Below are 24,616 nucleotides of genomic sequence, written 5' to 3'. Positions count from 1 at the left end.
ACATTAAGTGGATTACAGAAATCAAGGAAGATATGGATGAACTACAAATTACAGTGGAAGACTTAAGAAACAAAACCAACAAAATCAGGAAACTCACAGACAAGCAAACCAGACTGCAAACCAGAATCAACACACAATAGGAAGGGTGATTTCCGATGAAGAAATAAGGATAAGATCAGAGAGAATGAAGAAGTACTGGGCTGACAGGAAACTGAAAAATTCTTTGTATAAATTTGGCTAGAGTGGGCCAATGAAGACCATAAAATGTAAATAAATATTTGGGGAAGCCTGTTAACCTCTAGAGGACACATCCCCAGGTGGTGGATTGGGGCCTCACAGAAATGTGGGCTGGTTCAAATTCTTCGGAGAGGAACGCGTGGACCAACAGGCAGCCCAGTTCCCGGGGGCTTCAAAATACTGGGACACCCTCTCCCCAGGGGCAATAAATAAGGAGGTTCCACACTCAGGGTTAAGAGTGAAGTCCATAACGTCCTCTACAGTGGAGAAGATCTCAGAAGTGGAATGCTGAGCGTATATCAACTGAAACCCCACTCAAAAAATTCAACCAAGTAAATCACATGAAGAAAGCACCTTTTAAACCTTATTACCTCAGGGGATCAAATTCCTCGGTTGAAAAACCGCATGTGGTCTATTCGGATTCGGAGGAGACCACAGAAGTGTGCAAGGAGGTAAGTCAGAGACCTTCAAATCTCCGTAAGAACAAAATTAAACCCAAATCACGAATGTGGTTAATGACATTTGTCAGTTCCCTTTGGAAAGCTGAGAAACTGAAAAATATATTAAATAAATCTAGAGAACGAAACATTAAAATTATTGGATTTCAAGAATCACAATATACAGATGAATGTTCCTTCGATTCAGAAAACTACAGGATATTTAAAGGAAAACCGAGCGAACAAGTTATGGCGAATTGTCCACAATTTGGAACTGAATTTACAGTGGATAAATCAATACCAGACTCAGTTGTGAAATTTAAGTCCTACTCAGGGCATCTTTCCACCCTGACAATAAGTCAGGAAATAAAATATATATACTCTAATTAATAGACAGTATCAATTAATATTACTAACAAAGCAAAGCCTGATAAAGCAGAACAATTTTGGAACCATTTGGATCAAATTTTACAAAAAGTTCCCAAACATCATGTTAAAGTACTCATGAGGGATTTCAATGCCCAAATCGGTAAAGAAAAGATATATAGATACTGGGTTGGTAAATGGTCTGGTCATAAACAGACTAATAGGAATGACATGCGACATACTGAGATATGCATAAGTCTTGATTTATTTTTTAAATCAACTTTCTTCAAGAAAAAGCCCTCCAAAACTAAGACTTGACCATCGCATCCTTTGTTAGGTGCTTTCACGGTCGCATTGGACTACTGTAGTCAATTTCTGTCTGGTCTTCTATGATGTTTTATGTTTTTTCTTTTCTGTTCTTCCAATTTTGATTCATTCTATCTGATCTTCGTTGTCGTTCTTCTTCTGAAAATACCCTTTTAGTTGCTTCTCTTTTATCACATTTTGGTAGGAATCCTCCAGTGTTATGTCTAATTCTTTCATGTCTTCTTTTATTTCTTTCATCCAGACAGGTTGTTGCTTTTGTTTCCAAAGCTTTTCCAAAATTCTGCGTATTAACCTGTCTTCAGGTGAGTGCCTCCATGGCTCAGGCAGCAGCACGCCGGCCTGTCACCGCTGGGTTATGTGGTTCAAATCCCAGTTCACTCCATGTGAGATTTGTGCTGGACAAAGCAGAGGCGGGACAGGTTTTTCCCCGGGTACTCCAGTATTCCCTGTCATCTTTCATTCCAGCAACACCCTCCATTATCATTTCATTTCATCTGTCATTCATTAATTATTGCCCCAGAGGAGTGCAACAGGCTTCGGCAGCCCGCACAATTCCTATCCTCACCGCTAGATGGGGCTTCATTCATTCCATTCCTGACCCAGTCGAATGACTGGAAACAGGCTGTAGATTTTCATTTTCAACCTGTCTTCAGGTGTTCTCAACAGATGACCAAAGAATGATATTCTTTTCTTTCTTTCGAAATCCGTTATAAGATTTATTTCCTGATATACTGCTGAATTTGGGATGATACGCCATTCTCCTTCTTTTGGTACTTCTTATTAATGCATGTTCTTGCTATTCTTCTCTCTATTTTTAAAATTTTGTCTATGTTATCCTTTTACTTTAGTTTAAATAATGTTTCACTTCCATAAGTTATTTCAGGTTGGACAACAGTCTTATAATGTTTCAATTTTGTATTTATTGACAAACATTTCTTGTTGTATGTATTTCTGGTTACTTTCTGTGCTCTGGATAATTTATTCGTTCTCTCTGTCCAAGAAATTTTTTCATGTAAATTGTATGTTATATTTTCTCCAAGGTATTTAAACTGTTTTACAATTTCTATTTCATTCCCATATATCAGAACACTGCTTATTAAACAGGGATCTATTGCCATTATTTTAGTTTTTTCAAATGAAATTGTTAATCCTATTTATCCAGCAATAGTTTGAAGACTTGTGATTTGATTCCGAGCTTCATTAAAGTTACACTAGCCAACATGATTTTGCGGTAAAATATAAAATATGTAATTCTTATGGAAATCGTTGCCCTGATTCCGAAAATGATGCTATTTTTTTCCTATCATGTCTAGTTTTGAAGCAATTCAGTGTTTTAGTATCTGCATGAATTCGTAAGATGTAATGTTGAGAGATGTTCTCGAGCAACTTTTTTTTAGAATACAATTATGTGATTTGATTTGTTTGCATTTTATTATAGGTTTATTGCTGTCTAAATTTTCATTTTGTAGTTGGGGGTTTCCTGGTAAATTCATAACAAACTCCCCCAGATACGCAATAGACCGCGAGGTATGTAGGATTGAAGATAAGACAGTTGAGAGTTTGTCTTTCATCTTAGACCACTTGAATAAACAGACGTGTTAAGAGCCCCAGCCCTTATGCAATGTTTATGATGGACTGATAAAGCAGTTTCCTTGCAAAGATAACAGGCCAAAAGTATTATACTCACGAAGATGAACTTGTATTTTGTATGGATGTTTCAAATCATCTACGTCAATTGGGAGAGAAAGAGTATGATCCTAGTAACTGGCGTGTTTTTACTGACTCTTCCAAAAGAAGTTTAAAAACTGTTTTGCTTCATAATCAAAATTTTCTGGCATCCATACTATTTGCACACTCCACAAAAATGTCTGAAACATACGAGACCTTAAAGTTGGTGCTTGAAAAATTAAACATCACGAGCATGGGTGGCAAATTTGCGGTCATTTGAAGATCAGTGGATTGTTGCCGGGACAACAAAAAGGCTATACAAAATTTTCCTGTTTCCTATGCGAATGGGATAGCAGGGCATGGGATAAACATTGGGATACAGTGAATTGGCCAGAAAGGAAACAATTACAACCAGGATCCAAAAATGTCTTGAATGTAAGTCTTATTGACTGTGAAAAAATTCTACTTCCACCCTTGCACATCAAATTAGGATTGATGAAACAGTATGTCAAGGCATTAGATAAAAGTAGCCTATGCTTCCAATATTTATCCACTAAATTTCCCTCATTATCAGATGCAAAAATCAAAGAAGGCGTATTTGATGGACCACAGATTCGTAAACTGATGAAGGAAAAAAATCTCACGGACACGATGACCAAAATTAAGAAGAGGCATGGAACGCATTCAAAAATGTAGTGACTAAATTCCTTGGCAACATTGAGGACCCTCAGTACAAAGAAATTGTAAGGAAAATGTTGGTGGTAAAGTTTAAGGAACTCAGTTGTAATATGAGCCTTGAGATTCATTTTTCGCTTCGCATCTGGATTATTTCCCTCCAAATTTAGGAGATGTCAGTGAAGAACAAGATGAAAAGTTTCACCAGGATCTCAAAGATGCAGAACGACGCTATCAGGGACGTTGGGATGTGAATATGATGGCCGATTACTTCTGGTCGACTGCACGAGACGACCCTTCTAGAGATCATTCGGGAACTTCAAAAACCAGGAAATTCCACGGAAAACGGGAAAAGATGGAGGTGTGAATCTAACCTACACATAATGTAAGTAAAAAAACTATGCATGTTTAACCATGTAATTTTTATTCAAGTTTATATTAATTTAAAAGCAACTGTACAGCCGAAACTAAATAGGCGCTTTATGCTTCAGTTTCACGAATTTCAATATACATTAAAAATATAATACAAACAATCTACTTGCTTACAAAGCAGCATTTATGTGTATTTAATGCATGCAAAATATGATTTCTCGAATTCTGCGTTAAGAAGTTCATAAAACCCACGTAATTTTGTTTTTACCGCACAAAAAAAGTTTTTTTTTGCAGGCTAGTGTTATTAGCTTGTAGTGCCAGATCATCTGCAAATCCCAAGCAATTTAGGTTAATTTCATCTTTAGTGTATCCATTTTTTATATTTCTGTTATTGTCTTTATACCATTCTCTCATCAAGTATTCCAGAGTACAATTAAACAAAAGTGGTGATAGTACATCACCTTGTCTTAGTCCTGTTTTGATTGTGAATGCTTCAGATAATTCTCCTCTAACCTTCACCTTTGATTTAGTGTTTGTTAACGTTAAGCTCATCATTTTAACTAATTTAGGATGTAATCCAAAATTTTGTAATATTTTTAATACTGAAGGTCGGTGAATGCAATCGTAAGCTTTCCGAAAGTCTCGGGAAGTAATAATCATTTGTTTCTGTCTTCCTTTGTACATGTCCATTAATAATTTTAGTGTTATGATTTCATCTGGACAACTACGCCATGGTCGAAATCCTCCCTGGTACTCCCCTAATTCTTTTTCCAGTTGACATTTGTACCGATTGTAAATTGTTCTCAAGAATATTTTATAAGTACAATCCAGGAGTGATATTCCTCTATAGTTATCAGAATTTGTTCTATCTCCTTTCTTGTGCAAATGGTGGATTACTGCAGTTGTCCAATGGTCCAGTCATTTTTCATCATTCCAAATTTTAATCAAGCATTGGTGAAGTGATACTCTAATTGATTCCGCTGCATTTTTCCACAACTCGGCAAATGTTTAGTCTTCCCCAGAAGCTTTATAATTTTTCAGTTCTTTAATGACTTGATTTACTTCATCAAAGCTGGGTGGATCGATATTTTCTGGTGGAGTTTTAATGGGCCTGTCTGAGTTTATATCAAGTAGTTCTTTTTGTTCTTCACAATGCAATAATTTATTGAATGTGTCTGCTAGAATTTGTGTATTATTTTTATTATTATGTGCCATCTCTCCGTTCTTATATTTTAGCATAAGTGTTGGCGGTTCATATTTTTGAAGTTGTTCACTAAATATTTTATAGTAATCCCTAGAATTGGTATTTTTGTAACCTATAATGCTTTTTTGATGTTGTTTTTTAATATTTCTGATGGTTTTTTGGGTTAGTTTTCTTTGCTTGGTAAATTCTTCATACGATGTGTCTGTTTTCTGACTTTGATGATTTAACCATGCCTGATCGCATACCTCATTCCACCACTGATGCTTTTTCCTTGGACTAGGCAAGGCTATTTTCTCAGCTATGTCTTTTAGTTTCAGGATGATCTAATTTATCTATTTTATCAATGTCTCGAGTTAGTTCTTTATACTGTTCATTGTTTATTAGTTTATGCGAATCATTAACTTTTCTCAATTTACATTTTGATTTTGCTTTCTTTACTGGTGTGAATCTAATTTTGATTTTCACCATGTAATGGTCAGACCCTATGTCTATTCCTCTAAGTACTTTAACATTTTGGATTTCCTTATGATAATTCTTTTCCATACAAACATGATCTAATTGCCATTCTCCTTTTCTCCAATCTGGGTGTTTTCATGTCTTAAGTTTATTAGGTTTTCTCATAAAATACGTAGATTTTGATATCATATTATGGTTTCTACAAAAGTCTATCAATCTTATGCCATTTTTAATGGTCTGTTTTTGAGCTGGCCATTTTCCTATTATGTCTCTGTATCGCCTTTCTTTACCTAATTGTGCATTGAAGTCGCCTATTAAAATTTTGGTATGATTTTTATTGATATTTGTCACTGTTTAATCCAGGAGATCCCAGAATTCATCTGCCTCTTCTCTGGTTTTTCTCCTATTGTTTTTATCATTTGTAGGAGCATGGGCATTAATTATTGTGCATATTTTATTCCATGCCTTTATTGTTAGCGTCGCGAGTCTTGGGGATTGTGCCTGAAAATCTATTATTGAATCAATTATTTTCAAGATGATTATATGAATCCTGTACCAAATTGTGGACAATTCCTCATCACTCTTTCTCCAGGGATGCCTTTGTATACTCAACACCCTTGGGATTCCATGGGTTCCTGGTCTGAATACCTCGTCTCTTGTAGTCCTGCTACAAGGATCCTTTGTTTGTCTAGTTAGGATTTTTAATTTTCCCGCCTGTGCCAGAGAGTTGATGTTATATGTTGCTAAATAGTTTATCTGTTTCAATTTTAGTCTTTGGTTTGTCTTTGGTATTTCCAGGTGCTCTGACTCATCTGATATCTTTCAAGCGATTGCCCACCGGATCCAAATGCAGCCTTCCCTGGCTAGTACCAAGCGGTGGAAATTTACCAAAAGGATTTCCGTCCATTCATGACTGTCAAAGACATATAGCCTTGGACGGAGCAAGCTCCGAGTTACAACTATGGTTGTGAACCATAGAGGTTGCCTCAAGATGTTCTCTGGCTGTCATTGTACAGTGAAATATACAAGCACATTTCCAAAATTACAGATGCAATTTGAATGCGATGAATCCAATTTGCAGGGCATTTGGAACGAATAACAGACTTTCACATCAAATTTACAAATTTCTACAAAACAAGGCCACTAGACCAAAGTGGTACAAATTATTATAGAAAGACCTCACTGAATTAGGATCACCAAATCTACAAGATCAAAAGGAAATACAAAACATCATTCAAACACAGGGATTTGAGGAACAAGAACAGAAACCCACACGATCGGCATGGTCCGAGGACAGGAGATGTGCACAATCAATGAAGATGAAGAACTACTAGGCAAAAAAGAAGTCCGAAAAATGTTGATTCCGCATGGTCCTAGATGACCCATTTACAAAGCAGAAGAAGAAGAATTATTTCCTGGCCGTAAATGTATCCATAAAATGGACATTCCCGAGCTCACTCATTGTCGGCTCATCTGACTCAGAGAGTGTATGTCCGACATTCTTGAACCAGATCAAATGGCACTTCACTTTTCCTTAAGGCAGCCTCAGCAGCTGGTTTCCATGTTGCCTTAGGATGGTCTCTTCTTCTCTTTGATGCAAGAGTTATCTGGACTAAATGGTATTCACTTCTTCTGACGTTACCATATCAGCGAAGCTGTTTTTCCTTGTTGTCATTGATATTTTCATGGCCTGTCTTATAGACATGATTTGGATTTTGGGCTTACGCCGTGTCAAGAAAATAAGGTTAAATTATTTACATTTCACAGAGTCCAAAAGCCTATATCTCGGTTGTCTTTCCTTCATCTTGTCGCTGATGAGCACAATTTTGAAAGATCCTTGTATATACTCATTGCCCACTTTGTCATGCAGAGTGACTCCCGCTGACCATCGCAGCATCCACATCTCTGCATTCGCTGGTCATGCTTTTTCTGCCTTGCCCAACATCCAGAGCCGTACATGAGGGCAGGCCGGAGAGTGGTTTTGTACACTTTGCCTTCCAATTTGGCTGGCATCTGCTTATCACACAGGAAAAAATGAGAAAAACCTTTGGTTCCTACCTGCAGTTACCATAGCAGTAAATTTTTTACAAGGTCCAGATGCTAACCCTATGCCAAACCCTTCTCTGGAATTCGGGTTTAGGAACAGAAACAATGACAATTTATAAAAATTGCTAGAAGCTTGAATTAAACAAAATAAGTAAACAAATGAGGTAAACAGAAATGTCACGATGTTTGCTACATTAAGTTTTTGAACTTCTATGAAAACTACTTCAGTGAACAGTGAGTAAATACCTTCCACATGTCTATGTCTATAAAATTGTCTTCCTGTCTGTACTTTTTGTCTTATAATGGACAGACAAATAAAAGCCTATGTCGGGTTCAGTTTAACTTTTGTCTATCTGTTTGTTACACCATCGCAAGAAAACAGACAGTGGAATTTTCATGAAATTTGGTATTTAAGATAAGGGCGAGTGGGATCTAAGCCACTGTATAAGTTGTTCAAATAAATTCAGCAGGAGGGAGCTTCAGAGGGAGTCTAAAATATAAAAATATCTCTCTTATGGTTGATCCTACAGGAAAACTGCCCATGACAAAATTGATTTAAAATTGTACTTCTTGAATTTTAACCCGATACTTGGCTTTTATTCCAGAAGGAAGAAATCAAAGGTATAAAAGATGAAACTGCATTAAAGCAGAGAATGCCAGGAAATGAGTATGTCATGACAAGCCACTGAAATGGGGAGGCCGTCTGCCTGCATGTCTCAGAATCTCAGCAACAACATGAGGGGTTGACAAAAATATAAAAACGCAGATGAAAAGTGCTAGTTGCGCCAACAACGAGTAAAACAGCATATAATAAGGTCAGTAAAATTTAAATTACCAAGGCTCTTCCATCTGTTTATGATACGCAGTTAATCATACATAGAAATCGTTGTGACTTACGTGAACAACTATGCGTGAAGATGACACCATCAAATGATGTCTTTTCAACCCCAAAAGAACTACAGTATTAACACACTCCCACAATGCACTAATAACCTTCACAAACCACACAAAACTAAGAGCAAGAGGGTTTATTATTATTATTATTATTATTATTATTATTATTATTATTATTATTATTATTATTATTATTATTAAGGAGGAAGCCACACTTTCCAGTGTCCACTCTGTTAAATGCAACTTAAAAGCTTTTCGCTGGGCTGAGTGGTTCAGACGGTTGAAGCGCTGGCCTTCTGATCTTTATTGGCAGGTTCGATCCTGGCTTAGTCTGGTGGTATTTGAAGGTGCTCAAATACGTCAGCCTCATGTTGGCAGATTTACTGGCACGTAAAAGATCTCCTGCGGGACTAAATTCCGGCACCTCTGCGTCTCCGAAAACCATAAAAGTAGTTAGTGGGACGTAAATCAAATATACAGTATTATTAAAAGCTTTTCGGTCTGTCGAACATACAGGTTAAATATAAATATTACACTATAACATACACAAGAACCTCGTTTATCCGGCCCTCATTAATCTGGATCTCTAGTTTATCCGGATCGAAAATAATAAAAATTGATTTTTACTTGTACAGTATTTCTTTTACGGGGTCGACTCTTCTTGAATGTCTTTTCTGCCAAGCAAGTAATTTGGCCACAATCTATAAAAAGGTACCGTCCCAGCATTCACCTGGAATTGTGAATGAAAAACCGTAGAAAACCATACCCAGAATGGCAGAGATGGGATTCGAACCCACGCTCTTCTGAATGCAACGTACAACTAACATGCCTCAGCACATTATATAGTCACTTCATTGATCACTTTCTTAATGACGGTCCTGCTGACATGGAGTTTATGAAACTCATCCGATACTGCAGACATTGTTAATCTCGGGTTCACATCGTTGCTCAGTAATGACCCGCTGTGTGATTGCTGAAGACGATGAAAGAGGAAGGGAATGAGTCATCATATTCAGTAGTTTGTGAGAGACCACATCAGTAGTCGAAGGTTAACACCACGTTGTACAGTTACAGTATTTTCCTGTTCAGTATTGTACTGTTTGAGTGAGCGTGACAATGGCTTCAAGGTGGTAGAAAGTAGTCGTTTCGATGGACAAAAAGTTAGAAGCATTGAACAGGCTGGACAAAGGAGAACTTTTAAAAATATTGCTGTAGACTATGGCATAGGGACTTCAACTGTGTCTGAGTGGAAGAAAAACCGAAAAGAAATTGAGGACTTCTGCTTTAACCCGTGAATGGTCCCTACCCAAACTGTAACACGAGTGGTCGCATGTGAGATTTTCTCTCACATTAAACCTCATTTAAAATATATACGGTATATCTTCCACAATTTTGCGGGGTGTAAGAGTGAAATGAGACACTAAGTCTGCGTTACACATTTTAGATACCATACTAAGATGAAATGATTAGCTGTATATTACAGAAACAAATTACTACTCAATGGATATTAGTCATTAGTTTAGTCACATGTCAGTACATAATATTCACAAGAGTGTTGGGCTGAATGGCTCAGACGGTTAAGGTGCTGACTCTCTGAGCCCAAGTTGGCAGGTTCGATCCTGGCTTAGTCTAGTGGTGTTTGAACGTGATCAGATACGTCAACCATAGATTTACTGGCATGTAAAAGAATTCTTGCGAGACAAAATTCCAGCAACTCTGCATCTGCGAAAACCGTAAAAAGTACTTATTGGGACATCAAACCAACAACATTGTTATTAATATAGTACTTTCTAACAGTCGCAATGCGAATGCAAGAATGAAGTACAATAGGTTTTCTCTCTAACGTCTGAGTTAGCTGGAGTCTGTAACAGCGCTTATTACCCAGCATTCTTCCTCAACTCATAATTTTTGAAGACTCATTTATCAGTAACTGCAATTGGAGAAAGTTTTGCATGTGACTTAAGTCAAATACGAACACCTACAACAGGAGAGTTTCCTTCTTGACTTCAACATATCTCCAACGCCACTGGTCGCGCAATGAGAGAACCTCTCACACATGGCGCACAAACTCATACGAATCTTTGTTTCGAATAGAGGAGGGGATGCTTACCTTTCAAATGTATATCGCCTTACTCATGACAGTAGTCAATTCAGCTAAGTCACCTACCCTGCATCACTGAGAAGTACTCAAAATACAAAATAATGTGAGATAAAAACTCATGTAGCGACCACACGCGGGTTAAAATGATGACGAAAGATAGTTTAGAGAATTGTGCCATGTTAAGAAAGCTAGAGATGAATCTCTAAATGACGCGTTATTCATGTAGTTTAGTGAAAAGAGAGAGCATGGTGTTCTGACTTCAGGGCTGATTTTACAAGAAAAGGCACTTAGTGTAAACAGCAAGCGAGTAAATGGAAATCCTATCTCCACAGATAGTCAGGGTTAGTTGCAAAGGTGAAAAGCTCGTCATGGCATGCGCCAGCTTTCACTGACTGGTGAATGTTTTCTAGGGGATAAAGTCGCTGCTGACAGTTTCATAAAGGAATTTCATGACATTATTGCTCCAATAATTTATCGCCAGATCCGATGTATGATGCCGATGAAACTGGGCTGTTTTATTGCATGCTACCAAATAAGACAATTGCATCTAAATTAGATGAATCAGCAAAGGGTTATAAAAGAAGTAAAGATCGCAATACAATTATGGCATGCGCCAATGCATCTGAAGGACATAAATTTCCTCCCCTGTTACTAGGGAAATAAAAAATCACCTTGCTCTTAAAAATGTGAATCGATCTGTCTTGCCGGTTTCTTACACATCCCAAAAGAATGCATGGATGGATAGTGGAACTTTCGAAAACTGTTTCCAAGAAGACTTCGTGCCAAACGTAAAAAGGTTTTTAACAAAACAAGGTTTGGCACTGAAGGCCATTTTATTCGTTGACAATGCGCCGTTACAGCCGGGAGTAAAAGAGTTGGTCAGTGGTGATATACAAGTGAAATTTCTGCCACCTAATGTAACAGCTCTGTTGCAACCAATTGACCAGGGTGTATTGGAAAACATCAAGCGGTTACACAGGAGGCAGCTGCTCAGTAAACTGATTGATGAAGAGGTGGAATATGGTGTAATTCTGGTATTGAAATCAATAAACATGAAAGACATTATTTATATGATCACATCTGCATGGGATCAAGTTAGTGAAATGACAAATAAAAAATCTTGGAAACATCTATGGCCGTATATCTGTGCATCTACCACCAAGGTTTGTGAAGTTGTGGACTCTTCTGAGTTCCTCGACACATTTGCACGTATTCCCGGATGCTCAGACTAAGATGAGAACGACATAAATGACTGTTCGAAAAATTCCTGTAATTCAGGCTACGGCATAATGACAAATAAAGAAATTATTGCCTCGGCAGGTAATGACGTGAGTGATGGTAAATTCGAAAATGAAACCGGCGCTCCATCAGAAGAAACAATAACTCATGGAGAGACAACAATGCAGCTGGATGAACTGATGCCTTATTTAGAATCCCAGAGTGAAATCCCACCGGCAGAACTGATGTTAGTAAAACGTCCTCATGATCGTGCTGCATGCAAACACTATACAAATGTAAAACAGAAAAAACTTACATATTATTTTAGTGCATAAAACAGTCATAAATGTAAGAAAAGTGTTCATATATATTTTGTACAAATGAAAAAGATATATTTTTGTACAACTTATGTTAGTAGATTATATAACATGTATTGTATTTGTTTTTTAGCTTTTTCCAGATTATCTGGATTTTCGATCATCCGGATCAGTACCGGTCCCACTTAATCTGGATAAACGAGGTTCTTGTGTACCTATAAAAAAACATTATTAAACAAGGAATAAATAAATAAATAAATAAATAGCCTACATAAATAGTGTGTACTTTTATTCCTTGTTTAATAATGTGTCTTTTTACAGGTATGTTATAGTGTAATAGGTTAACTTGTGTGTTTGACAGAATGAAAAGCTTTTGAGTTACATACAACTGAGAGTAATGAAAATAAAGTTGAATTACCAAAAGACGACGCTGATACATGAGACGTGAAAGACCATCTCCCACCACTTGTACATATTAATTACAACACAAATGGATTTTAAAAAAGTCTAGAGGTATAACGAAGACACTATACTGTCACTAACAAACTCTAAAACACACAGATTTTCATTATTCCGAATGTTATATTTAAACAGCAGTTCAATTAAATCAAATCTACTATGAAAATCTCCATTATAGGACATGAGGGCATGTTAGAAAAGATACTCACCTATCACTCATTCTCTGTTTTGCATTATAGTTTAGGGCATCATGTTATTTTGTATTATATAATGTTAATGGTATATTAAAACAGTAGTTCAATAAAATAACTATAAAAATCTCCATTATAAGACACAAGAGAAACATGTTTGAAAAGATACTCACTTTCCTATCATGCGTTCTCTGTTTTGCGTAATAGTTCAGGGCATCATTAGCTGAAGCATATTGTAGACTATGCAACAAATAGCAACAGACCATAACTCCAGTGCGACCCTACAACAGAGATAATTTATTTTAGATTTCATTCACAAAAGGCAAAAATAGTAATTTTGCACCACCATCACCAAAACTATTTGCAATTTTTAATGACTTGAGATATTGTCTTGACAGCATGCAAGGAAATTCTGCACCAAAACTCTTCTTTCAAAGAATTTTCTAGAAAACTTACAATTTTCCTAGTACAGAATGCCAGTCAAGGTGAACGGTGACATAATATATACAGCATCAAACCAGGAGTTGCAGCAAGAATATATTTTCTCCCCTAGTCTCATTTAATATTTAACTAAATTTATCATGAGTAAGATTATAAAATATAGTCAAGGCAGATGGAATATATGACAAATGCCGAATATGCCTGCTATGGAAAACTAGAAGCTTATGAAAAATGTCTGTTTAGTCTTCAAGCTGGAGACTGGTTAGATCATCAAACAGCCCCACCAAAGGCCATGAAGTTATAGCGAAACCATAAAAACAAGAGGCGATACCACAATGAGGCATGTAAAACTCCTCACTGGGCCAAAAAGTACTACTGCAGCATGACCGTCCCTATGAGTAGGACGTTTTCGCAAGATCTAGGTGCACTAGTTCTGTTCCAAAGATCTTTACTCAGCACCGCCCACATCTCAGCACTTTTGTTACTGTCAAAGCCATAAATGAGACTGAGCATAGCTGTTTGTAATAAAAGGCCATGGTGTGAGAAAGATGGCAAAGCCGTAGCAACATGGCTACTGGCAGTTCACGCCATTCACTTCAATGCAGTAAATGAGAGATTGTGTTGCTTTCCTTCTGATTTACAACTTGTGATATAGCTTAGTATGTGAAAATGCCTAGCTCTTGCACTGTACCCAGTCATAAGAGCAATTACACCTCTTCACTTAAAACACAAAGCTATGCAAAGTCTTTTGAATTTTCTAAAGTTGTAGCATGCTGAGAAGAAGGGATTCATGCTATTTCACAAGCCAACTAGAAGCCAAACGACAAGTCGATTGTTTACATGAATTATTATCATGATTCAGACTTTATTACCATACAAAAATCTATATATATTGCACCTTTCAGTGGTACATTATTGGTATCGTGCCTTTACTCACAACTACCTCAAATACTCCGGCCAATAATCCATTATCTTATGCTGGACGGTCAAAGAAATGTACTGAATCCCCACAATCATCAAGTCATCATGCAGATGGGAATGAGACATGGGTACATCACCCAAACTCTGCGACCTGATAATAATATAAATATCCAGACTTGACCTATCATTCGAATATTTCATCCCATCCAACATAAGTACTCCTTCGCCTCCACCTACTTTTATTCATTCAATCAAATATCACTTACTTTTCATGTTTTGATGTCAGCCATATATATCAATTCGGTGCACGATACCTATCACGGATAAAGATTGTGATTTTAATAAATGATTGTACTTGGAATGAAGTTACAAAATTATTTACATGTCCAATCGTATTCACTGAATTCCGATCCCTAATTAAAATATAGTAGATATTTCTTTAAATACTATTTACATTGTCATTGAAAAATACTATTATTTATCATTTATGTATCTTTCAAATATCATTTAGAATTGATGGATCATCTTGAAGAATTATAAAAATGTCATGAAAGTATTATTTAAATACTAGTTAAATATCAAGAATGTCAATTTCATATCATTCAAATGTCATTTAGAGTCCTTGAAACATCTTGAAAAACTATTAAAATGTTTTCAAAGTATTACTTAAATATCAGTTAACTGTCCTTGATTTTTTCAAGATATCGCTTAAATATCTTTGGTTTCGGTTTTCTCAAGTTTTTTTTTAATGTAAGCAACATGAGCGAGTTCCACTTAGCATGGCTTAAAATTGCCATTCACTAACATATCAACGAAAATCAACTTAAAGGTAAGTATTATGTCTACTAAGTAAACTTATATATTCATAATATTCCTTGTAAATGTGTAGGATTAACCTAACGTAGCACTCGTGTGTCAACAAGCAAGTCATTCTCATGGTATGATATACCTTGATTCAAAAACAATCATCAATCCGCGAAAAATTTTGAAGAGAATTGTATATGAAGGTCACCTATTTACGGACAGTAGTTATCTAAATTATGAAGACATTTCCTACTTCCAATCATAACTTTGACAGGAAATCAACTTGGAGATAGCCTAACATGTAAAATTCCTCTAGGAAAATATTAAGTTTCAACCATAAATGCGTTACTTCTAGGATATAATCTCGATGATCGTACACCATAAACAGCCTGAAGGTTCAATAAGCTCATACAGTCGTATTCATATTCCATTTAACCCGACATGATACGCTACCGTATATCTCACATGGCAAGAACAACAACTTTAACCTAACATCAGCATTACGCTTCATAAATATCACCAATTACTCATATAAACTCGTATTTTGCCGTATGCGCACCATACCTAACATAATTCCTCCTACTTCATATATTTCCATATATCCGACCAGTATTCTTGCCCACAATATCATCATGTCATTGACCATATCAATAATTTCATTCACTTAATTATTCATTGCTCTACGAGTAGCACAATGTACGTCTACTCCATTAAACATTATGTAATAGCATGTTATAGGATTTCGATATTAAATAACACAAACAATTATACATGTCCTGTAATAAAGGCATGTATTAAAATCTCAGGCTTTGTTACTCACGTTTGGTGACGATTAAACGTTATGTCATGTTCCTATGTCCTAGAGTACGATCTTACTTCTATCTACATTGCATTATGGCTGATTTGCACTATGAAATACATATATCTCCATCACAACGTTAAAAATACTGATTTTCAAAGCTTTCTTCAAGTAAACAAACATTCCTATACATAGAGTATAAATTTGTGTTATCAGAGACTACCTAGATCCGTATTCCCACATGATTATATGGATTATTTTTCAAAGACACTATCCATGGAGTTTTTATCTCGAAAAACACGACACTGACCTAGCTGTACACATATTTTAACTTAGACACACACTATTATTCATTCAAATCTAATAATTTAACTACGTAAAATAACTACATGGAACTTCACTTATCTTGCTTTCGCTAACCCGCCGGATTCGATTTCATCCTGGAACTTCTTCTTTGCCAGCATCTCGCGTTCAAGTGCACGTCATTACTGGTTACTGGACTTGGGCCTCAGGCGTGCAGTACGGCTGGTCAGGGTACTTCCAGACTGCGATCCCATTTTCTTAATTTACTCTGCCATGGAATCTCCGATGATTACATGCGTCATAAACATATTGAAGGACCTGAATACTCTTGGGTATATTCTCTATCTCCCTAGCAAATAATTTTTGAAGATACAATATTTTATACGGTAATTGAAATGTTTTCTGCTTATCGTTAACTTTAAAACTGCTAGCTGGCGATCTCTAATTTTTATATAAGGGCTTCTGATCAACAGTTTCAAGCTTGACTTGACGACTTCTACTGCTCTTCTTTCACGCCCAATATTTCCAATTCGTATTTGAGATTTGGCAAAATTTTCTTTACATTTCATATATAGTCATAATTGTATTAATAGCAATTCTCTTCTCCAACTATAATCACTTCTCTTCTTGTATTGAATCTTGTCTGATAATTCGTTCCGATGTTGACTTCTCCTTTTTTTTTTTTTTTTTTTAAGTGAATGTATTTTCAACTCGGGATAACAATACAATATTTTTTTTACTCATGGCCGCATGGATTCTTTAGGTCCGATCGTCATAATTGTACTTCACGGCTCATTTGATTCGTTATGTCTGCATATTTTCCTTGTAATATACTCTTTTATCATATAATTTTCGTCATTCTACCGCGATGGATGGCAAATGTCAGCAATGTAACTGCCGTTCATGACGCAAACTGGGCAATGAAATGGTACAATATAAAATAAGGGTTTTGTCTGTGCATTGCTCAGAATTTGAAAAGAATGGTATTTCTGTATCGGTCAAGTCCACAGTAACAAGAAAATGCATTTTTTACTTTTCCGTAATTTCTGTCTGTCTGTCTGTCTGTCTGTCTGTCTGTCTGTCTGTCTGTCTGTCTGTCTGTCTGTCTGTCTGTCTGTCTGTCTGTCTGTCTGTCTGTCTGTCTGTACACGCATCACGAGAAAACGGCTGAAGAGAATTTTATGAAAATCGGAATGTAAAGTCGGGTGATGAACTGCTACAGTCTAGGCTATAAATTATTTTAATCACGCTGAGTGAAATGGTAGTTTAGGGGAAGGCATGAAATTTAATTCTCAAATATTTGTTATTAGTGGTCGTGTCTTAATGAAAATCGCTAGACAAAGATGGAAAATTAGTCGCTACAATATAGGCTATACACGCTGAGAAAAATGGTAGTTTAGGGGAAGGCCTAAAATTTAATTGTCAAATATTTATTTTATTAGTGGTCGTATCTTCACGAAAATTGGTATGCAAAGTCGGCGAATAGGTCGCTATAATCTAGGCTATCAATAATGTTATTCGCACTGAGTGAAATGGTAGTTTAGGGGAAGGCCTGAAATGTAATCTATATATAAAATAAGTGTTTTGCCTGTACATTGCTCAGAATTTGAAATGAATGGTATTTCTGTATCTGTCATGTGCACAGTAACAACGAAATGCATTTCTTACTTTTCCGTAATTTCTGTCTGTCTGTATGTATGTATGTGTGTATGTGTATGTATGTATGTATGTATGTATGTATGTACACGCATCACGATAAAACGGCTGAAGAGAATGTAATGAAAATCGGTATGTAATGATGAGTGATGAACCACTGCAATCTAGGCAACAAATTATTTTATTCACGCTGAGTGAAATGGTAGTTTAGGGGAAGGTCTGAAATGTAATTCTCAAATAAGTTATTTATGTTATTAGTGGTCATATCGATAAATACTACATAACTAACCTAACTTTAGTTACGTCGTAAGTTAGTAGTAGTTATGTAAGAAGTTATTAAATTTCCGATCACTTATGTCTTATACATTGTTACCGTACCGCATATAATCGGAGATATTCAAAAATTTGGATTTTTGTTACTAAGTCCATATCAGCGCCGAGTCACGAGAAAATGGGTAAACAGAATTTAGTGAAAATCAGTATGTAAAGTTTGAGAATAAGGAACTACAGTCTACGATATAAATAATTTTGTAAGACACCCGAATATCACAGAGTCGAAAGAAAACTAATGTGAAGGCCTGCAATATAGAAAGCTCATAAACTTTATCAACAATAACACTACATTGACCACTGTTTGTTGTGATGTGCTTTTTGTCTTCTCTTTCCTCTCATCCCCGATAGATAGGATTACTGCAGCGTACCGAGGTTTTCTTTTAATTTGCTTGACGTCGCACCGACACAGGTAGGTCTTATGGCGACGATGGGATAGGAAATGAAGAGTGGCGTGAAGGAAGCGGCCTTGGCTTTAAGGTACAGCCTGGTGTGACTGGAGTGAAAATGGGAAACCACGGAATACCATCTTTTTTTTTGGGGGGGGGGGGGGGGAGATAGGAAAGGTCTAGGAAGTGGAAGGAAGCGACCGTGGCCTTAATTAAGGTACAGTCCCGGCATTTGCCTGGTGTGAAAATGGGAAACCACGGAGAACCATCGTCAGGGCTGCCAACAGTGGGACTCGAACCCACCATCTCCCGAATACCATCTTCAGGGTTGCCGGCAGTGGGGTTCAAATCCACTATCTCCCGGTAGCAATCTCACAGCTGCGCGCCCCTAACCACACGGCCAACTCGCTTGGTCGTACCGACTGTAACAGCCTGCCTGTATATTGGTGGGAAGTAGCTGGGGTGTAAGATAACTTTCTTCTTTAGCATGCCATTCCTCTGGTTCATACATTTTCTGATACATCTGGTACGTAACACACTGGTTCATTATAGTATTCGAGCTATACAATCCCTACTCTGAGCCACTGATTGGAATGAGTAGTGTGCACATTTAACGGAATAATGACAGTCTGTGACCTGATTATTCCAGCTCTGGAACTTTGGACTCTTAGATCGGCACCGTAGTACTGTTCGTTGAAATTGAGAAAGTGTGCGGTTTTTCATTTGATCGAGTATTTTACATCATAACATTGCTTTCAATCGCTACATTCCTACTGACGTTTTTGTAATGACCTATGTTGAATTCAGTTAGGAAAACCACCATGTCAGTCTTTCTGAGAATCCCGTAGTGAAGCACGGGTACATCAGCTAGTACATAGATAAGGACAGCAAACAATGAGAATATGTACTTCAAGCCCCCTGTTTTAAGTATCAAAAATATTACAAGGCTTGCTGTCATCTAAACAGTAAGGAAAGTGAAAAAAGAAAAACACCGGAAGAGAGATGTATAAAAGCAACAGAACAATGAAGAAAAGGATAAGAAAAGTAGAAATGAAATGGAAAATAGAATTGATTCCTCTGAACACTTTTCAGTGAATGTGCATTTGAAAGTTATTTCTAATTCACAGAGTGGTTTGTAATGGTACTAAAAGTGTCTGTATATTGTGTAAATCCAGTGCTTTTTTTTTCTTTTTTCCCATAAGAAAACAGGTGGCGGTATTCATCCAAACTTCTTCATAAACCGAAACTCACAGAAACTCCCACAATTTCTTCACATCTCCAGATATACCCTCTTCTTCTCTTGATTGCTGTTTGCTGTTAGTATCCAAAGCAGAATATTGTCCCTGCAGTCACATATCAACATATACGGCATATCCGGTTTGAAACTGGCAAGAGAAGGTCCAACATAACTGCAGAGGTTGTTTGTACTAATAAAGATGATCTGGACGGTGTCAGTATCAGGTTCATCTGTGAAAACTCTCTTTCACATTTACTGGAAATATAGCAATGGTGATCAATGTGTTTGATAGAGAAAGCAGTTTATCTTCTTCAAGATACACACGAAAACCAAAATAGACTCTCTTCTGTTTACTCAAAACTTTTTAGCCAGCTTTCTAATGTTACTTTCTCTAAAGGAGACTTGTCTTTCTGTCTGTTCTGGCCAGTAATGGGAGTCTAATACTTTGGCACAATCAGTCACATCAGCATCTGTACCATCAAGGAGCCTTCTTTTTAAGGATAATTTTAGGCTCTGATAAAAGTTCCCTGGATTGCCTGAACAACTGTGCTTCTTGTTTGTTTTGTTGTGAATTTCAGTAGCTTTGACCCATCATGTTCTTATCATTTTGGAGAGAGATGGGCTTGTATTAACAAATCTTTCTTTAATTTTTTTTTGTTGTGCTCCTCATCTTCTTGTCAGCTTTATAAATGTTTATATTTCTTTCCTGTAATCGTAAACTTAAACCACGCAGCTCTTGAAGAACGTCACACATTAGCCCCAAATACAAAGTAGAAGGACAGATGTAATTTTCCTCAGCAGACGCTCATAAACATACCGCTCCGTATTGCTTCTTGTAGCATACTTCTGTGCTCTTTGGAAATTACAAACTAGTGCTGGGTAATCTTGCCCCACTGCATGGACTCTATGGAGGAATGATGCTACCCTTCATGTACTCAAGACTATTCCTATTTTCAGGAGCTGCATATCTCATGTTGCTGCACACTCCTGCAGTTACCTGGAATTTTTATGAGAAGCATGGTATGTTACATACAGTTTGTTCATAGAACTCTTAAATTTCTTTAATGTATCGTAAACGGATAATTGCGGACGATGATGAGCACAGTGCCACACAATAACATTTGGGAATTTGTCTTGCAATAAATAAAAAACATCAGAATGTTGGCCGGCAGGATAGAAGAAGTTGTGGTATACAATAATTTTTAATCATTAAATTGCGTGCCAAAAGCCTGGATTCAATTCCAAACCTCTCAGTAGTGTTCATGTGGAATCACAGCATATGAAACTGTTTGTGATCCATCCATCCGGTGAGGATATCAAGCTTTGAGCGGACCCCTTGGTTCTATTTGACAGGAGTAGGCTATTTGCCGGCACTGGATTTCACCCTCTTCATTCCTACTATCATATTTCACATCATGCGTTTCATCACATTGACTTCTCTGATGAGGATGATGTCAGGAAAGGCATCCGGTCGTAAAAACACTCTCTCACTTCATACCAGACTACATAGAGAAATACGACAAGGGTTGGACATACGTATTACTTCCACCAGATATCACCACAGCTCCATCACAAGTGAACCAGGCTTTCTAGTCCACTCATTAATTAACTAAAAACTTACATCACTACATTCAATCAAATCACGTTAAGGGCTCAACGGAGCAAACAATTCAGTAATACCAAATGAACATAAACTATTGCAACACTTTTCATATTAAAAGTGGTTGATTTGTTTTTTCACTGAGAATTTGATTGACTACAGTTTTCCTCATTTCATTGCCAATGTGGTTAATTATATTAATGCAGGTATTGGTGGAATAAAGAATCAATCAATATCTACAACATGAAGCTCCTGATGGTTTATTTGATGTTCAAAGTTGTTGAATGATTGGTTCTTCTTGCACTTAACAAGTTATTCAAAACATCTTAGCAGTAACATCTTTTTCACGAGATAGAGCATTCAAACATACTTTTCTCAAAGTTCCATGTTTAGCATGTTGTTTAATTTTCAAAGTTTCTCTGTGTAGTGCCCTTTCCATATGACCATAAATCTATTCCCTTAAAGAAATCTGTCTGTAAAAATGCTCACACTCATCTGTTTTTCTAGTCCTAAACTGTAATAACTTGGCACAACTTACAACCTAGCATTCTACAAAAGCGGATCAAATATAAATGGGAATTTGAATGTACTGCTGCTGTTAGTAATAATTCTAAGGCGGGGCTTTGCCAGGATGTTGGTGAGGGTGTCTGGAGAAAGGATTGCATGCACGAACAATGGTGGAGAGCTGGGCTGCTTCAGTACGCTACGAATGAGCAAGAGATGCTCACGTCTGTTGTGCAACACATCATTATCAAATTTCTCGCAAAAGAGGGCACCAAACCTTCCGAAATTTTGAGACGGCTCCACACACAGTTTGGGGAAGAATCACTTACACAGGTTCAAGTATATGAGTGGGCTAAGAAGTTTGTGGCAGGAAGAGAAGCTGTCGAAAATGAACGTCATGAAAGAAGACCAAGGACAAGCATCACTGCAGACAACACTGTTGCCATTCGTGACATTACTGGTGAAGATCGGCAAATAAAAATTCCACAAATTGTTTTAGCTGTAGGAATAAGTTCTGGAAGTGTTCAAACCATCATCTGAGATGAACTCCATTTCAGAAAATTGTCTTCCAGACGGGTTCCTCATCTCCTCAGCCACGAACAAAGATTTTACGCCAGGACATTTGTCAGAAACTCCTACATCGCTACGAGGAGGAAGGAGAGGATTTCTTGAGTCGTATTGTGACTTGTGATGAAACTTGGTTGCATCATTACACCTTAGAGTCGAAGCAAGCAAGCATGGAGTGGCGGCAAAGAGACGAAGAAGGTCTGGTCAAGGCCAAAACACACCCATCTGCTGGAAAGGTGCTTGCAACTTTTTTCTGGGACTCCGCAGGCGTTTTGCCGGTGGATTTTCTTCACGAACAGAGAACAATTAATGCAAAGAGGAGAAGAATTACACCTAATCAATACTTGCTTATAATAATAACAATAATAAACAAGTACTGATTAGGTGAAATTCTTCTCTTTGCATTTGTGTGAATCGTCAATACGGATATGAAGCTCATAAATTACGAAAGGACATTTAATGCAGCCTAATAATATCGCTTTTGGATGAAGCAACAAGCGACGCCGGCAACCGATCCGAAATGTCATTCTTCTGCATGACAATGCAAGGCCACATACTGCCACTTTAATGCGGGGAAAACTGAAGGAAATTCATTGGGCAACTCTGGAACACTCTCCATACAGTCCAGATTTGATATAGATGCTGATTCCCATAGAGAACCTGAAATATCTGTCCCGAATGAGTAAATTTTTATCGCATCGCGACTATCATTTGTTTGGACCACTCAAACAAGACCTATGAGGATAGCGGTTTAATGATTATGCAAGTGTAAAAGAGTTCGTGCATAACTGGCTCCGCACACGTGCCTATTCTTTCTACCACGACGGCATAAAAAACTTACCAACCCAATAGAGAAAACGTGTATCGAAGGCAGGCCACTATGTAGAAAAGTGATCTCTATATGTGTATTCTTTTTTGTTGCTGCAATAAATTTTAAAAAATATATTCCTGTTTATTTGATCTGTCCTCATATTTTTCACATAAAACCATTTGTTTCTCAAAAAGTCATTTTTCTGAGCTAATGTCGAACAACTGGGCTTATCATAGCCAGAATTGTTTCCCTCTTGAATTGCAGTAAAACTAATGGTACCGTACTTCCGATGTTTTCATCACATTACCTTGATTCACTGTTTGCAGGTTCAGCAGGTGCTTCAAAAGCATACTCGTGATTTAATGTGCACTGATTAAAAAAAAAGTTACTTATTTTTATTCCCTTTCTCTTCACCTTGTGAACCACACGCACCTCTTTCTCTTACTAAACAAATAAGAATTCACTTGCCTCGACAGCAAAGACCAAGGAATTTTTATGTTTTTTAAATTATATAAAAACAACTAATGCAGTTAAATTCAAATATACACTAAACCAATCTTTTAACAGCAATTTACAAAACTTCAATGATGTGCTTGTATAGCAAAGAAGCTTGATTTTGAGCCATAAGGCATTACTTTATAGAAATTATGATAGGAATATTCCAAATTAAAAAATCTAATAATTTTTTTGTTTTCAATTACATCTGTACCCACGAGTAGTAGTAGTAGTAGTAGTAGTAGTAGTAGTAGTAGTAGTAGTAGTAGTAGTAGTAGTAGTAGTAGTAGTAGTAGTAGTAGTAGTAGTAGTAGTAGTAGTAGTAGTAGTAGTAGTAGTAGTAGTAGTAGTAGTAGTAGTAGTAGTAGTAGTAGTAGTAGTAGTAGTAGTAGTAGTAGTAGTAGTAGTAGTAGTAGTAGTAGTAGTAGTAGTAGTAGTAGTAGTAGTAGTAGTAGTAGTAGTAGTAGTAGTAGTAGTAGTAGTAGTAGTAGTAGTAGTAGTAGTAGTAGTAGTAGTAGTAGTAGTAGTAGTAGTAGTAGTAGTAGTAGTAGTAGTAGTAGTAGTAGTAGTAGTAGTAGTAGTAGTAGTAGTAGTAGTAGTAGTAGTAGTAGTAGTAGTAGTAGTAGTAGTAGTAGTAGTAGTAGTAGTAGTAGTAGTAGTAGTAGTAGTAGTAGTAGTAGTAGTAGTAGTAGTAGTAGTAGTAGTAGTAGTAGTAGTAGTAGTAGTAGTAGTAGTAGTAGTAGTAGTAGTAGTAGTAGTAGTAGTAGTAGTAGTAGTAGTAGTAGTAGTAG

General features: G+C 36.9%; 1 protein-coding gene across 4 annotated transcripts in view; it reads right to left on the bottom strand.

The window, feature by feature from the left end:
• Positions 1-24,616, bottom strand: part of LOC136858571 (phosphatidylinositol 3,4,5-trisphosphate 3-phosphatase and dual-specificity protein phosphatase PTEN) — a 516,439-nt gene that overhangs the window by 354,666 nt on the left and 137,157 nt on the right. For all 4 annotated transcript variants that reach the window (XM_067138224.2, XM_067138225.2, XM_067138226.2 and 1 more), the window contains exon 4: positions 13,142-13,249. In XM_067138224.2, coding sequence (XP_066994325.2) covers positions 13,142-13,249 — 108 coding nt within the window. The remainder of the gene's footprint in view (positions 1-13,141; positions 13,250-24,616) is intronic.

Source organism: Anabrus simplex, chromosome 1 (genome assembly GCF_040414725.1).
Source record: "Anabrus simplex isolate iqAnaSimp1 chromosome 1, ASM4041472v1, whole genome shotgun sequence".
NCBI lineage: Eukaryota > Metazoa > Arthropoda > Insecta > Orthoptera > Tettigoniidae > Anabrus > Anabrus simplex.
Note: the sequence above shows the minus strand (reverse complement) of the source record. Positions and strands in the feature narration are given on the sequence as shown.